Source organism: Oryctolagus cuniculus, chromosome 2 (genome assembly GCF_051225735.1).
Source record: "Oryctolagus cuniculus isolate XC-2025 breed Fujian yellow rabbit chromosome 2, ASM5122573v1, whole genome shotgun sequence".
Classification (NCBI taxonomy): domain Eukaryota; kingdom Metazoa; phylum Chordata; class Mammalia; order Lagomorpha; family Leporidae; genus Oryctolagus; species Oryctolagus cuniculus.
Window position 1 is genome coordinate 139,283,739 of NC_142868.1, and position 15,912 is coordinate 139,299,650.

The 15,912-nt window shown below is 38.9% G+C and overlaps 1 protein-coding gene and 1 pseudogene across 2 annotated transcripts in view; both read right to left on the reverse strand.

The window, feature by feature from the left end:
- The window catches only part of APLF (aprataxin and PNKP like factor), a 133,938-nt gene that overhangs the window by 57,907 nt on the left and 60,119 nt on the right, over positions 1-15,912 (reverse strand). For both annotated transcript variants that reach the window (XM_002709665.6, XM_089326348.1), the window contains one exon: positions 1,782-1,966. In XM_002709665.6, coding sequence (XP_002709711.3) covers positions 1,782-1,966 — 185 coding nt within the window. The remainder of the gene's footprint in view (positions 1-1,781; positions 1,967-15,912) is intronic.
- Positions 11,739-12,235, reverse strand: LOC138848599 (large ribosomal subunit protein eL34 pseudogene; annotated as a pseudogene).

Sequence of the window (15,912 nt, forward strand, 5' to 3'; positions counted from 1 at the left end):
TAAGAGAAGGAAGACCAATGGGCCAAGTAGAGCTGAGGCATTCCTAAGACCTGGCTTTAGCACTCCCTTCATGTCATCAAAACCTCATACACACCTTGAATGTCTTGGATCTGTTTACTGCTTCTCTCTACAATCTATCAATTAAGAGCATACTTCTCAAAGTCTTTTTGGTGCTTTCAAACTTTATATGTTGGAATAAATACAGTGAAACATGCATACTACAAATTTTCTTCTGAACAAAATAATTCTCCTCTTAGAAAAAAAAAAAAAGGAAAAGCCAATTGATATGTTCAGAGTTAAGAGAATTCAGTGTATGAGGGCCAAAGTTTACATAAAACAAGTTTATTTTAATGTTTTAATGCCAATATACAAGAGCTAGAAAACACTCTGCTTTCATTTATTAAATCTGACTCCACAAATAGGCAATGGACTTGAGTCTATAATGACTATACCTCACTTCTCTACCTGAAAGTGAAGGTCCAGTAAGAAGGTGGGTCCTCTCCCTGGGAGAAGACGCAGGAGTGAGAGCAGTATATAAAATGAATGACCTTTAGTATAGCTGCCGACATTTCAACCTTTCCAGTACAAACTCCTCTAATACCAATCCTATTCCTTTGGCTCACCCTGAGACTAAAAAGATAGGGACCTTCAAAGCTCAAATCAAGAAAACTGTCTGAACTTTCTGTCCTGGGGCCATCTCTGTCTTTCTCTATTTTCAAATGCATGCAATAAATAGGTCTCAACTTTTTAGAGTTCTCACTGATAAAGTATGCTTAATTTAGGGGCCAGGTCTGTGGTGCAACAGGTTAAGCTAAAGCCTGCAGCACTGGCATCTCATATGAGCACCAGTTCAAATCTTGGTTGTTTCACTTCCAATCCAGCTGCCTGCTAATGTGCCTGGGAAAGCGCCTGAGGATGGCCCAAATCCGGGGCTCCCGTACCCACCTGGGAGACCTGGAAGAAGTTCCTGGCTCCTGACTTTAGCCTGATCCAGCTCTGGTCATTGTGGCTATTTGGGGAATTAATCAACAGATGGAAGATCTTTCTTTCTCTCTCCCTTCCTTCCCTCCCTCTCTGTAACTCTGTCATTCAAATAAATAAATAAATATTTTAAAAGTACATAATTTAAGCAAATCATATTATTGAGTCAGCAAAAACTGAAAGAGCAAAGAGAAGTTGTACAAATACAATAAATTCTCCCAGAAGTGATCCTACAACAGAGTATTAAGAATCATCCCATCATGGGCTGGCACTATGGTGTAGCAGATACAGCCACCACCTGCAATGCCAGCATCTCATATGGGCACCCTGGTCATTGTGGTTATTTGAGGAGTGAACCAGCAGATGGAAGATCTTTGTTTCTCCCTCTCTCTAACTCTTCCAAATAAATAAATAAACCTTTAAAAAAAGATCTATCCCATCATTTGTTCTCCTTCTACTTAGCAAGAAAAAAGTAGTTACAAGCAGTTTCAGAATGATCAATGGAATAAAAGAAGCCAGATTTTCAGAGTGGAGGGACTATACTTGGATCAGAGGTAAGTGGTCTCCATTTTTCTTCTGCCTGAAGAATTCAAAATTTATTAATTTATATTCTATAATGCAAAATCTACAGTAAATATTAGTTTTAGTAAGCCAAAAAAAGGGGGGGCTAGTTTTCATTGTCATAAACTCAATAATAAAAAGCAGTTTTAGTTTTTTCCTGCTGCATACAGCATGTAATTAATTCCGATCTAGGACACTTGACAAAGAAAAGAACCAAATAATGAATTTTTAAAAATCACCTTGGATGAAATGGCAGATTCTTCTTGATCAGCATTTTTGTACTTTTTTCCTGTGTTTTGTTCTGCTAATGTACTTTCTGAATTTCCTGATGAAATCGATCGTTTTCTTCCTTGCTGTGATATATTTACTTGGGTTTTATTTTCACAGATTCCATCTTTTCCACTTCCCTGGATTACATTGTTATCTTAAATACACAAAAACATATAGATACACATAAGGAAAAGCATGAGAATTATCTTCTGTATCTTCAAATGTCAATAATCTACACCAAGAAGAGAGATAAAAAGGCAAGTAAAATTAAAGTCCCAGTTAAAGTAATTCCATCTTAGAAACATTTATTTGCAAATCTCAAAAAGAATTAAGAATCACAATGGCCAAGAGCTTTAGCCCTGGAGTTTTCCAAGCCAGTACACCTGTGTGGAATCCACCCCTTAACTCATTTTGGTTCATCTCTCTGAACAACACTTTCATCATACAGAAAATGTGAACTGTAGTAGTTCACAGAGTAAACAGAAGATAACGAAGATGTACAAAGTATTTAGCAGAGTACTTGATAATGTTAGTTTATACATATATTTACATATATATATGGTTTTTAAACTGTAGCACTGAATTTCTCCAACAGAACATCTTATACACAGCTAAGAAATGAACATTACCTGAACTTATTGATCCCCTAACATCCACAGTGAGGAATTTATTTTAAAGACAGATAAGAACACAAACAATCCAAAAGGGAGAATGACCTCCACGGATTTTGTGCATGAAGAAAAAAGTCCCAATAATGATGAAGACTGTGTACTATAAAATCCTAAAGTTCAACACAGTTTGCAAAACTGAATCAATGTGATGTTTTGTTAACAAAGCCATGAATCATGTAATCAAAAAAGAAAAAGGACAGCCTGTCTCATGAAGAAACAAGTCATGGCTAACTGTCCATCTCCTCTATAATAGAAGGCTAGATTCCTGAGGGCAGGGACAGTATATGCATTTTTCTGTTATATCTACTGTTATATCTACAACTGTGCCTAGCACAAAACTGACACTCATGAACATAATCAGAATTTGTCCAAATAGTCCCTTAAGAACCAAGATACAGGTATGTAAAGCAACCTTCAGTCACTACTCTAATCTGCTATAGCAGGGGCTAGCTACCTGTCTGTGTGAGAAGCAGAGGGTAGTTTAAGCCCTGAGACAACATAGTATCTGTCACAACTAGACTCTGTCTCTAACATGAAGGTATCATAGACAATAAGTACATGGGATGGCTGTATCCCAACAAAACTTTATTTACAAACATAGGCAGTGGGCCAAATTTAGTCCATGGATTGCTGAGCCTTATTCTTCTTTAAGATTTATTTATTTCAAAGGAAGATTAATAGGGAGAGAGGGAGGGAAGGAGGGAGGGAGGGAGGAGAGAGAGAATGAATCTTCCATTCACTGTTTTACTCCCAGAATGCCCACAACAACCAGTGCTGGGCCAGGCTCTGTCCTGGTTTCCCACATGGGTGGCAGGGGTCCAGGTACTTGTGCCATCATGCACTATCTTCCACATTAGCAGGAAGCTAGATCAGAAGTAGAGCAGCGAGGACTCAAACTGGCACTCTGATATGGGATGCCAGCATTGCAAATGGCAGCTTAACCCCACTGGGTCATAATGCCAGCCTCTGTTCTAAATGATATTCAGTGGTCTGAAATAATATTCCTAAAGTTCCGGAAAGAAATGCCATGGGAATACTGTCCATATTATCAAGCAGGATTGTCAACTGAATCAATATAAAAATAATGTAGAGGGGCTGGTGCTCTGGCATGGCAGGTTAAGCTGCTGCCTACAGAACTGGCATTCCATATGGGTGCCAGTTTGAGTCCTGGCTGCTTTGCTTCCGATCCGGCTCTCTGTCATGGCCTGGGAAAGCAGTAGAAGATGGCCTAAGTCCTTGGGCTCATGCACCCACATGGAAGACCTGGAAGAAGCTCCTGGCTCCTGGCTTTGGATCAGCACAGCTCCAGACCTTGTGGCCAATTGGGGAGTGAACCAGTGAATGGAAGACCTCTCCCCCTCTGCCTCTCCTTCTCTAACTCTGACTTTCAAATAAATAAATAAATCTTTAAAAAAACAATAACAATGTATAGTAATCCTCCTTTATCCATAGTTTTTGCTTTCTGTGGTTTCAGTTACCTGTGGTTGCTTTGGTTACCACTAAATGTGGAAAATTCCAAGATAAACTATTCATAAAATTTCAAATTGCACACTGTTCTGAGGGTTTCATGGAATCATGTACCATCTTTCTCAGGACATAAGTCATCCCTCTGTGCAGCATATCCACCCTAAGTACACTATCCAACCATTAGTCAGTTACTCAGTTAGGAGCCATCTCAGTTCTCAGTTTGACTGTTGTGGTATCCCAGTGTTTGGCATTTCAGAAATGCCCAAAGGATGCTTTATATAAATTGCTTCCTTTAAATGAAAAGATTTAAGTACAAAAATATACTTTGAGAGAGATCACATTCACATTGTTATAACTGTTCTAGTATTGATGCTGTTAATCTCTGACTGTGCCTAATGTATAAATTAAACGTTATCACAGGTATGTATGTATATTAAAAAACATGTAAGACTCAATACAGGTAGGCACTGTGGTGCAGTAGTTACGCTGCTGTTTTGGATACCCACATCTCACATTAGTATGCTGGTTTGTGTCCTGGAACCTCTGCTTCCAGTCCAGTTTCCTGCTAATGAATCCTGGGAGGCAACAGATGATAGCTCAAGGGCCTGGGCCCTGCTACTCATGTTGGAGACCCAGATGGAGTCTGAGGTTCCAAGCTCCGATCTGGCCCAGCCCCGGCTGTTAGGGCTATCTGGGAAGTGAAACAGCAAACAAGAGCTCTTTCTCCGTCTCCCTCTCTCTCCGTGTATGTCTGTCTCTCTGTCTTTCAAGCAAATGAAAGTAAATATTTAAAAGGTTCAGGAGTAGCTGTGGTTTCAGGCATTTACTGCTGGAGGTCTTGGGGTATCCCCTATAGATAAGGGTGGAACACTGTATTTATCAAAGAAAACGTATGCATATATTATTCTAACAACTAAACTTTGACTAAATTGTTTAAAGAGTCATAATGAACCTAACTTATTAAATATTTCATATCATTTTTGGAAACTATCAGAAATAGGACTTAATTAAACCATATAGCTTGGTGCAACAAATGACCAAATGCTACAACAGTTATGAATTAATCAACCCACATGAAATAATGAACTAAATATTGCTTACTCAGCTAAGAACTACAAAATATAAATAAAGACATAGCTGCTCAAATGGTAGTTTACCACATTCCAAGTATCACACATGTATATAAAATTCTAAAATTAAATACTCTTATCTATATTTAAAATATTCAATTCTTCAAAATTCTAAATTCTCTACCATAACTATTCCTTCTAGGGACTAGTGCTAATTTCTTTTTACACAGGAAGAAGTCATTTTAATACCTTTAAAATGCACTCCACAAAGGGTATATGAAATAAATAGATTAAGTGGCTCACAACAACCTTTATATCTGACATATTAAGTACTTTTCTAAATCCTATATAGGTACAGATAAATGACAGAAATGCAATAGAAACTAACTGTTAATTCAAATTACTTTATTTTTAACTAGTTCTAACTGTACTTATCTGAGCTGTTACACTAATAATGAATGAATGATAACTAAATTATATGTATATTTGTCATTAAAAATATATCTATCCAATATCTTCATCCAAAGGAACTACTCCTCACTGCTGTATTAAAAATTTATGTGCATAGTTTGCAATTTTTTCATAAGTTTAAACAAATGTATTTACAAACACATACATATAAACAGACACAAATATGAACTACAAATACTCAAGGTATTATATTTATCTATAGGGTAAATTCTGGATCAAACTGTGCTATATATTTAAACACTTAAGAGATACTGGTAATTAAGTTATTCCTCTACCAACAATATTCAAAAAAGATCCACCTCTGTTGGCTCTGGTTATTAGCAATTGCTTAAATTTAGAAGAGTTAAGAACCAAAAAATGGTAAATTGTTACTTTAATTTACATTTTTCTATCTGACAGTGGAGATATTTACTATTCATGTGTCACATACAATGCTCAAAATTTCTATTGAGCTTTATCTTTTTGTCATTAAACAGACGATTTTTAAAAACCTTCTGTCTTTAACAATTACTGCAGATAATATCTCCTGGTATATTGTTTGTTTGTCTGTTATTTTCCTATGACTTTAGTGTCTTTTGCATCCAAATATTTTTTCATTTTTATGTAGATAAATCTGTCAAACTTTCTCTTATGGCTCTAGTCACAATTATCATAAGAAAGCCTACAGAAGTAATAAAAATATTTCCCATATTTTCTTCAAATGCTTTAATAGCTTTAATTTCATGTGAATATTATTAATTCAACAGGATTTTATATTTTACTGTGGTATTAGAAGTAGTGTTCTAATATGAATTTCTTCCAAATAGACAGCTAATTTTCCCCACATCATTTGTGATTGTATCTTCTCTCCCTAAGTTGATAATTTTTATAAATATAAATATAAAATATAAAATAATTATCATTATAAATATATAAATAAATATTGTGTTATAATAATTATTTATAAATATAAAAATAATGATCAATTTCTGGGTATTTCATTTTTCTTATTGGTCTAGATTACCTATTCTTAATCCTATGCCAGAACCATCAACCTCTGAAAGCAGGCACCAGGCACAGATTGTGACATAGGAGAGTTGAGAGAAGAAACATAGTTTTTCTGTTATGTGAACTGTCCCTACACATATGTGGAAAAACGCTCAATTCATTTTATACAAACTGATATAGCTCTAACATTAAAATCTGACATTGATAGCATACATGGAGAAAAATACTGACAAACCATGAGCATAGATACAGATTTGCTAAACCAAATCTAATCTAATGGAGTAAAAAACATAATAACCTATCATGATAAAGCTGAATATATTCCAGGAATACAAGAATGGTACATTAGGAAATGTACTAAGACCATCATGGACATGAAGATATGAAAATACAGAACTATTTCTATACAAAAACTTCAAATAAAAAAAATGACCTCAATGAAAGATCTCCGCGAGTGAGATCCCAGTGGAAAGAACAGGTCATCAAAGAAGGAGGTACCTTTCTCTGAAGGGAGGAGAGAACTTCCTCTTTGACTACAACCTTGTCTAAATATGATCAGAGTCGGTGAACTCAAAAGGCTTCCATAGCCTTGGCAACTCATGACAAGAGCCTAGGGTGATTACTGATGCCATAAACAAGAGTGTCAATTTGTTAAGTCAACAACAGGAGTCACTGTGCACTTACTCCTCATGTAGGATCTCTGTCCTTAATGTGCTGTACGTTGTGATTTAATGCTATAACTAGTACTCAAACAGTATTTTTCACTTTGTGTTTCTATGTGGGTACAAACTGTTGAAATCTTTACTTAATCTATACTAAATCAATCTTCTGTATATAAAGAGAATCAAAAATGAATCTTGATGTGAATGGAAGGGGAGAGGTAGCGGGAAAGGGGAGGGTTGCGGGTGGGAGGGACATTATGGGGGGGAAGCCATTGTAATCCATAAGCTGTACTTTGGATATTTATATTCATTAAATAAAAGTTAAAAAAAATCCTAAATGCGGGCCGGCGCTGTGGCTCACTGGGCTAATCCTCCGCCTTGCGGCACCGGCACGCCGGGTTCTAGTCCCAGTCGGGGCGCTGGATTCTGTCCCGGTTGCCCCTCTTCCAGGCCAGCTCTCTGCTGTGGCCCGGGAGTGCAGTGGAGGATGGCCCAAGTCCTTGGGCCCTGCACCCGCATGGGAGACCAGGAGAAGCACCTGGCTCTTGCCATGGGATCGGCGAGGTGCGCCAGCCACAGCACGCCGGCTGTGGTGGCCACTGGAGGGTGAATCAACGGCAAAGGAAGACCTTTCTCTCTGTCTCTCTCTATCCACTCTGCCTGTCAAAAAATAAATAAATAAATAAATAAAAAATAAAAAAATCCTAAATGCAATATATGAACATTTATCAGAGTTTAATATCAACCATACCAAATGCTAAAATACTGATAGAATTTCTATTATTTTTGGGAACAAGACATAAATGTCAATTTTATCCATTTGTATTTAAAATGTATAAGGTCCTGGCCAGCGCCGCGGCTCACTAGGCTAATCCTCCGCCTAGCGGCGCCGGCACACCCGGTTCTAGTCCCGGTCGGGGCGCCGGATTCTGTCCCGGTTGCCCCTCTTCCAGGCCAGCTCTCTGCTGTGGCCAGGGAGTGCAGTGGAGGATGGCCCAGGTGCTTGGGCCCTGCACCCCATGGGAGACCAGGAAAAGCACCTGGCTCCTGCAAAAAAAAAAAAAAAAAATGCATAAGGTCCTGCTAAGATAAGAAAATGAAACAGTAGATAGATCAGATGAGCCAAAATTATCATAATTCTATAAATAACATGATTATACAGATGGAAAACATAAGAGGTTCAGCAACCTTTATAATGAGATATTTTAGCAAGGTTGATGCAAACAAATAGAGTAACTAGTGCTTTGTATAAATATAATTAATTTTGAACTATAGTTCAATTAAAATAATGTCAATTCAATATAATCTGTATTGAGTTGTCATACTGAAAAGATGCACAGCACAAAATTAAATGTGAACCAAATGGTGTGGGGACTACTTCAATCTTTATCAGCATGTGTGATTTTTTTATGACTCCATGTTGCAAAGTTAGAAGATAGGGAAGGAAAATTCTAGAGAATAGCATGCTAGCAAAAAAAAAAAAATAATAATACAATCTAATGGTATTTAACAACAATGCCATTAACTCAAGGGTTGTGATTAATTCTAAGGACCTGGAAAACTAGAGATCAACAGGTAAATTCTAGAAGTCTTTAGCTAAATATATTCATATCCCAATCACTAGCGGGACATGGAAAATATCTTAGCTAAGGCCTGAGAAATTCACAATAGTATGCAAGGGATGTGGATAAGATGAAATAATACCATATTAGCTGAAAAATAGAAACAAGCATATGATCATAGCAAGAATGTACATAGAAGGATTCAACCAAGAGCTAACTAAGAAAAGATCTGGAAAGTAATGTAATATTATCAAACAAAACAAACAAAATCAGGAATACAGAGAGTACATTTAAGTAGCTGTATATAGAGATATGGTAAAACATGAGCTTTGAAGTCAGATGAAGCTAGGTCTCAATTATACCTCTGGCATTTACGATATGATTTATTTATTTATTTATTTATTTATTGACAGGCAGAGTGGACAGTGAGAGAGAGAGACAGAGAGAAAGGTCTTCCTTTTCCGTTGGTTCACCCTCCAATGGCTGCCGCGTCCGGCGCGCTGCGTCCGGCGCGCTGCGTCCGGTGCACCACGCTGATCCGAAGGCAGGAGCCAGGTGTTTCTCCTGGTCTCCCATGGGGTGCAGGGCCCAAGCACCTGGGCCATCCTCCACTGCACTCCCAGGCCACAGCAGAGAGCTGGCTTGGAAGAGGGGCAACCAGGACAGAATCCGGCGCCCCGACCAGGACTAGAACCCGGTGTGCCCGCAAGGCGGAGGATTAGCCTATTAAGCCGCAGCACCGGCCATGATATGATTTAGATAAGAAATATAACTTCAGTCAACATTATTTGTCCTGTTTCTGATTACTCAAAAGGTCCCAAAATATCAAGTTGGTTTCAAAAAGTCTAAATAATCATCAATAACCACAGAATAGTACTAAAGTTGCCAAAGATATAAGAAAGTTACTCATATCTAAATAAGCCTAAAATGCATCCTGGCAATTAATTTTCAAAAATCTCTATCGCTGGTCTGTTGACTTAGGTCATCTATTACCTAAACAAACAAAAAAATTCTTCAACTGCACGGTAGAAAATATTTCAATTTCGAGTTCGCAGGATTCAAGTACTGAAGTTTCTGTCTCTGAAGGAGAGCACTTGTTCTTAAGCACTTCCTCCAACACTGAAGCTTGCAAGAAGAGTCACCTGAATCCAAAGACTTTTCTACCTTATTTTGAAGCCTTAGCATTTTAAGTGAAATGTGAATTATGCAAGATTCCTTTCCAAAATAATCCTAAATAACTGTAATTTGTATTTTCAGGTAAAGTGCCCAAAAAGATGCTTTATATTATATGCAGGATGTCTATCAAGTAAAAGTTAATGGCTAGATATAATTTGAAACAAAATAATTTTGGACTATTATAAGCAATCTAATAATGATAGCACAGAAGCAGGTACAGTATAAATCAAATTTGAAGGAAATTACAGGAAGCCAATTCACACTGGCCCAATTTTTTGGTCAAGTAAAGTTGTTCTGTTATCAGAGAAACTTCTACTGAGAGAAGGTGCTTGCTACTGTCATTACCTATTTCCATCCTTAAATTGAGGATCACCATACTTCCTGAGAAATGTTATGGTGAGGGGCTGGTGCTGTGGTACAGCAGATTAAAGCCCCTGCCTGCAGCACTGGCAGCCCATATGGGTGCTGGTTTGAGTTCCAGCTGCTCTACTTCTGATGCAATTCCCTGCTAATGCACCTGGGAAAGCAGCAGAGGGTACTTGGGCCACTGCACCCACATAGATGACCCAGAAGTTCCTGACTCCTGGCTTCAAATCAGCTCAGCTCCATTGCAGCCATTTGGGGAGCAAAGCAGCAGATGGAAGACCTCTCTGTCTCTACCTCTCTCTGTAACTCTGTCTTTCAAATAAAGAAGACAAATATTTAAAAAAAAAATGTTACCAAGAAAAATACACTGTACATGAAATGATGAGTGAGGGGACAGAAAACTACCGCACTAGGAAAAAAAAAAAAAAAAAAAAAAAAAAAAAAAAAAAAAAAACACTTACTAGGGAACTCATAGGCTTAGATTTGAAAACTCTCCAGATTAAATCACATTTCCCTCAACAGGTAATGTTTAGCCTGCTTCTCCTTGTGAGACTACTCTAATCCTACTAAGATACAAACTAGCACTAAGTAAGACATATTCTGTTCATAACATATTTGATCAAAAACTTAAGATTTCTATCAACAATATACAGAATATGAGAAGCATTAAGAGTGCAACTTCCAACTAAGTTATGTACTCATTTGTTCTGTGGATTTATAAAAAAATAATATTCAGGATAAAATTGAGCTAATCATCCCAAATCAAGCCATTATAAACTGAGGAAAAAATATTAACAACCACAACAAAGGCACTAGAGAGCTCATAAAGACAGAGCTAGAGAAGAGTCTAATCTGAAAAAATTAACTACAACCTATGGAGTTTGTGAATTTATGGCTTTTTTCCTGAGGGCATTCCCCAATTCACAGGTGTCAGCTGCAACCTTCTTGGCTTAAAGGGTTGGAAGCCAGTCTGAGGCTAGCAGGACAGACATTTAGGACATAAAACCCTAGAAGGAAGGGAACTCCAGCAGGGGCAAGAACCAACACCTACAAAAATATGAAACTCCCAAATCCTTGGCTGACTTCTAAACTACACCTAAGTGGAGAAAACCAGAGGAAAAAATGAGGCAGCAGCTAGACACTGAAAGAACTAAGGAGACTGCAGCTGCTGCCCACAGCCGGGGAAGCAGAGGTTAGGCTCTGACTCCAGTCAGGATATTCGCCTATCAGAACAAAAATACTTCCTCAAGAACCTCCAGAACAAATCATTAAAAACACCCAATATCTAATAGAAAATCACTAGATACATGATACACAAAAAAATGTGGCCCATGTTAAAAAAAATAATAATAAGCCATTGACAGGAACTAAACCCTAGAGAACTGAAGAATAACACCACAGACACAGACTTTAATGGAGCTATTACAAATGTGATCAAGAATTTATAGGAAAAATATGGGCCAAGGACTTAAACAGACGTTTTTCTTTTTTTTTTTAATTACTCGAAAGTTTCATGTTTTTATTTAGCTTTCTGACTCTGTGCTGTGCCTTCAACACTTTCACAACAATTTTCTGCTCCTCAATAAGGAAAGCACACTTGATCCTGTCACAGACACATTTAGCACACATGGAACCACCATAGGCCCTGCTGACGTGTTTTTGGTTTTAGACAATCTCATCAGGACTTTAGGTCTCACAGCGCGAACCCCACAAAGTCTGCCTGGGCACACACCACGTGCAGATTTTGGTGCCTTCCCAACCTTCTTAGTATAAAGGTAAACAATTCTGTTACCAGGAGTTCCGGACAGTCTGGTTTTGCTGGAGGCTGTATTGTAGGAGAGCCCCCGGCAGTATGTCAAACGCTGGACCATTGTGGCTGCCTCTAAGCACTGTCCCGGAACTAAACAGACGTTTTTCAAAAGAGGAAAATCCAAATGGCCAACAGACACATGAAATAAATGTTCAGGATCACTAGCTGTCAGGGAAATGCAAATCAAAACCACAATGAGATTTCACCTCTCCCCATACAGAAATCAACAAACAACAAATGCTGGCAAGGATGTGGTGAAAAGGGTACCCTAATCCGCTGTTGGTGGCATGTAAACAGGTGAAACCACTTTGGGTCTCTGGGCAATCACTGGGTGTGGCTCCACACGCTAGGAATTTCTTGGTTGCCTAGGGTGGGTCACTGCAGCAGAAACCGTGCTCACAGTGAGGACTGTGCAGATCATTTCTGCGGTTCTTACGGTGTTCGATGAGTGTTGAACACACTAGGGGCAAACACCCAGCCATTGCTTAGCTTGGAGGAGAGTGAGGAAGTGAGGGAGTAATCATACCATAGGTGACCATCCCCTGCTTCTGTTAACAAGAGATCTACCATGCCCAACTTAAATGCTACCATGGAAACTCACCCCACCCTAGAGCACTGGCCCAAGAACCCTGGCCACACCCACCACACATCTCTTGGTATTCACTGAAAGTACAGACATTCCACTAAGCCACAGAAGCATTACCTGAAGATAAAAGCCATCAGAGTGAAAAAAAAAAAAAAACAAAAAAAAAAACAAAAAAAAACAAACAAAAAAAAACACAACAATTAACTCTACAAATGCCTAAAAATAAATGAAGAAATTCAAAAAAACAAGAATAAGGAAGACACCATGGCCCTTCAAAAGGACCAAAACAATATTTCAATATTAGAATGTGAAGATGAAGAGATTGATGAAATGCCAGAAACAGAATTCAAAAAATTAATCATAGAACTACTCAAAAGAAATCAGAAGCAGCTAATCTATGAATTAAAGAAAACCATACATAATATGAATGACAATTTTTCCCATGGAGATTTTAAAGAGAAATCAAAATGAAATATTAGAAATGAAGAATTCAATAGATCAAATAAAAAATGCGGTGAAAAGCCTTAAAAGAAGACTTGGCAAGGCAGAAGAAAGACTATCTGAGCTAGAAGATAAATCTTTGGAAATCTTTCAGTCAGACCAAAACAAAAAACAAAAAAAGAAAAAAGAAAGTAAGAACTTAGAAAATTTAAAAACAGAGCCGCGGGACCAAGCTGCGCAAGCCGCAGGCTCTGCGCGCCAGTGCTCGAAGGGGAGTGCGTGCCACACAGACAACAGCGGGGAGACTTGGGACGTCCAGGGCTCCAAGTCCACACATCGGCGCTGGAAGGGGAGCGGACCTGTGTGGAGAGCGTGGGAGCCCACAGTTTGGGACACCAGCGGCAGACTCAACACACCAGCGCTGGAACGCGAGGTGAGCCGAACCTCAATAGTCCGAGACACCGGCAGGCAAGCAGAGAGAGGAGACTAGAGGGAACGACCCCCAGGTTGGGGGGGAACTTCACCAGGCTAACTGGAAGGGAGAGAGAGGAAAAAAAAAAAAAGGTGACTGGTATGGACACGGGTTTCTCTCTCTCCGCTCACCTCTCAAGGGCGAGCAAGACAAAGAGCAGGCGCCATCTTGGACATACGTCATAAGCAGAGCGACCTCAGGTCTGCACCGGCCCTGAGCCTAGCAGAAAAACCTGACTCTGGGCAGGGCAAATTAACAGGAGATTAGGACCTAGTAAATTTGTGGTGCTACTGAACTGAGACTGTGAAAAAAGAGACGGTGGGGGAGAGAACTCACGGAATTCACGTGAGCACTCTCCAGAGACGCTACAATTCCGTAACTTTGGCAACCCAGTGGGAGACTGAAGGAGAATTTGAGCCCACTCTGAGGGCCGAACAGATTCCCTATGTGGTCCTTGGGAAAGAGCTTCTGATCTCTGGCTCCTGTGGGTATATCATTTGCCTGCTAACTACCTCCAACTTCGTTCAGCTGTGCAGAATAACTTCCCTTTTGAATCAAAAAAAAAAAAAAAGAAAGAGAGAGAGAGAGAGAGAGAGGTTTACCACGCCTAAACTGGGAGTGTCACCTTTGGCACACCAAACAGAGCTCTCAGGCCACACCCATCTCAAGCCCTAAGGCTCCATCAAAAACAGATAGTCCACTTAATCTAGAGTCATAGTATAACAAGAAAAAGCACCACAGTGAAGAAACCAAATATCTCCAATATGCCAAATAACAAACGCAAAAACCAAGGTAATAAAAACAAGGAAGTCACCATGAAGCCCTCAAATGAAAAAGACACCCCAATTCAAGATTATGAGGATGATGACATAGAAGAAATGCAAGAAGCAGATCTCAAAAAATTGGTAAGAACATTAAGAAGTTCTCAAAAACAAATTCTTGAACTACAGAAATCCTTAATGGACAAGATAGAAAATCTCTCTCGTGAAAATGAAATATTAAGGAGGAATCAAAATGAAACGAAACAACTAGTACAACAGGAAACTGGGATAGTGACTGAAGTGAAGAATTCAATAGATCAAATGAAAAACACAATAGAGAGCCTTACAAACAGAATGGGTGAAGCAGAAGAGAGAATATCGGACTTAGAAGACAGAGAACAGGAAAGGATACAGTCAGACCAAAGGAAAGAAGAGGAAATTAGGAATCTAAAACATATTGTCGGGAATCTTCAGGATACTATTAAAAAACCCAACATTCGGGTTCTAGGAGTTCCTGAAGGCATGGAGAGGGAGAAAGGATTAGAAGGCCTTTTTTAGTGAGATATTAGCAGAAAATTTCCCAGGTTTGGAGAAGGACAGAGAAATCCTAGTACAGGAAGCCCACAGAACCCCTAATAAACACGACCAAAAGAGATCCTCACCACGACACGTTGTAATTAAACTCTCCACAGTGAAACATAAAGAAAAGATCCTCAAATGTGCAAGAGAGAAACGTCAGATTACTCTCAGAGGATCTCCAATCAGACTCACAGCTGACTTCTCATCAGAAACTCTACAAGCTAGGAGGGAATGGCGAGATATAGCCCAGGTACTAAGAGAGAAAAACTGCCAGCCCAGAATATTATATCCTGCAAAGCTATCATTTGTGAATGAAGGTGAAATAAAGACTTTTCATAACAAACAGAAATTGAAAGAATTTGTTGCCACTCGTCCAGCCCTGCAAAAGATGCTTAAAGATGTGTTACACACAGAAACAAAGAAACACGGTCATCAATATGAAAGAAGGTAAAGGAAGGAAACCAAGGAAGGAAAGCTCACAGCAAAAGATCACAGGGAATTCAAAGCATATATTAGAACTTATCTTTGGCAAATGGCAGGGCAAAGTTACCACTTATCATTAGTCACATTGAACGTGAATGGCCTGAACTGTCCAGTTAAAAGACACCGATTGGCTGATTGGGTTAAGGAACAAAACCCATCTATTTCCTGCTTACAAGAAACACATCTTTCCAACAAAGATCCATACAGACTGAAAGTGAAAGGCTGGAAAAAGATATACCATGCCAACAGAAATGAAAAAGGAGCGGGTGTAGCCATCTTAATTTCAGACAACATAAACTTTACCACAAAAACCGTTAAGAGAGACAAAGAGGGACACTACATAATGATTAAGGGATCAATTCAACAGGAAGATATAACAATTATCAATGTATATGCACCTACTACAGGGCACCGGTTTATCTAAAAGATTTGTTAACGGACTTAAAGGGAGACTTAGACCCCAATACAATAGTACTGGGGGACTTCAATACTCCACTCTCAGAAATAGACAGATCATCCGGACAGAAGATCAACAA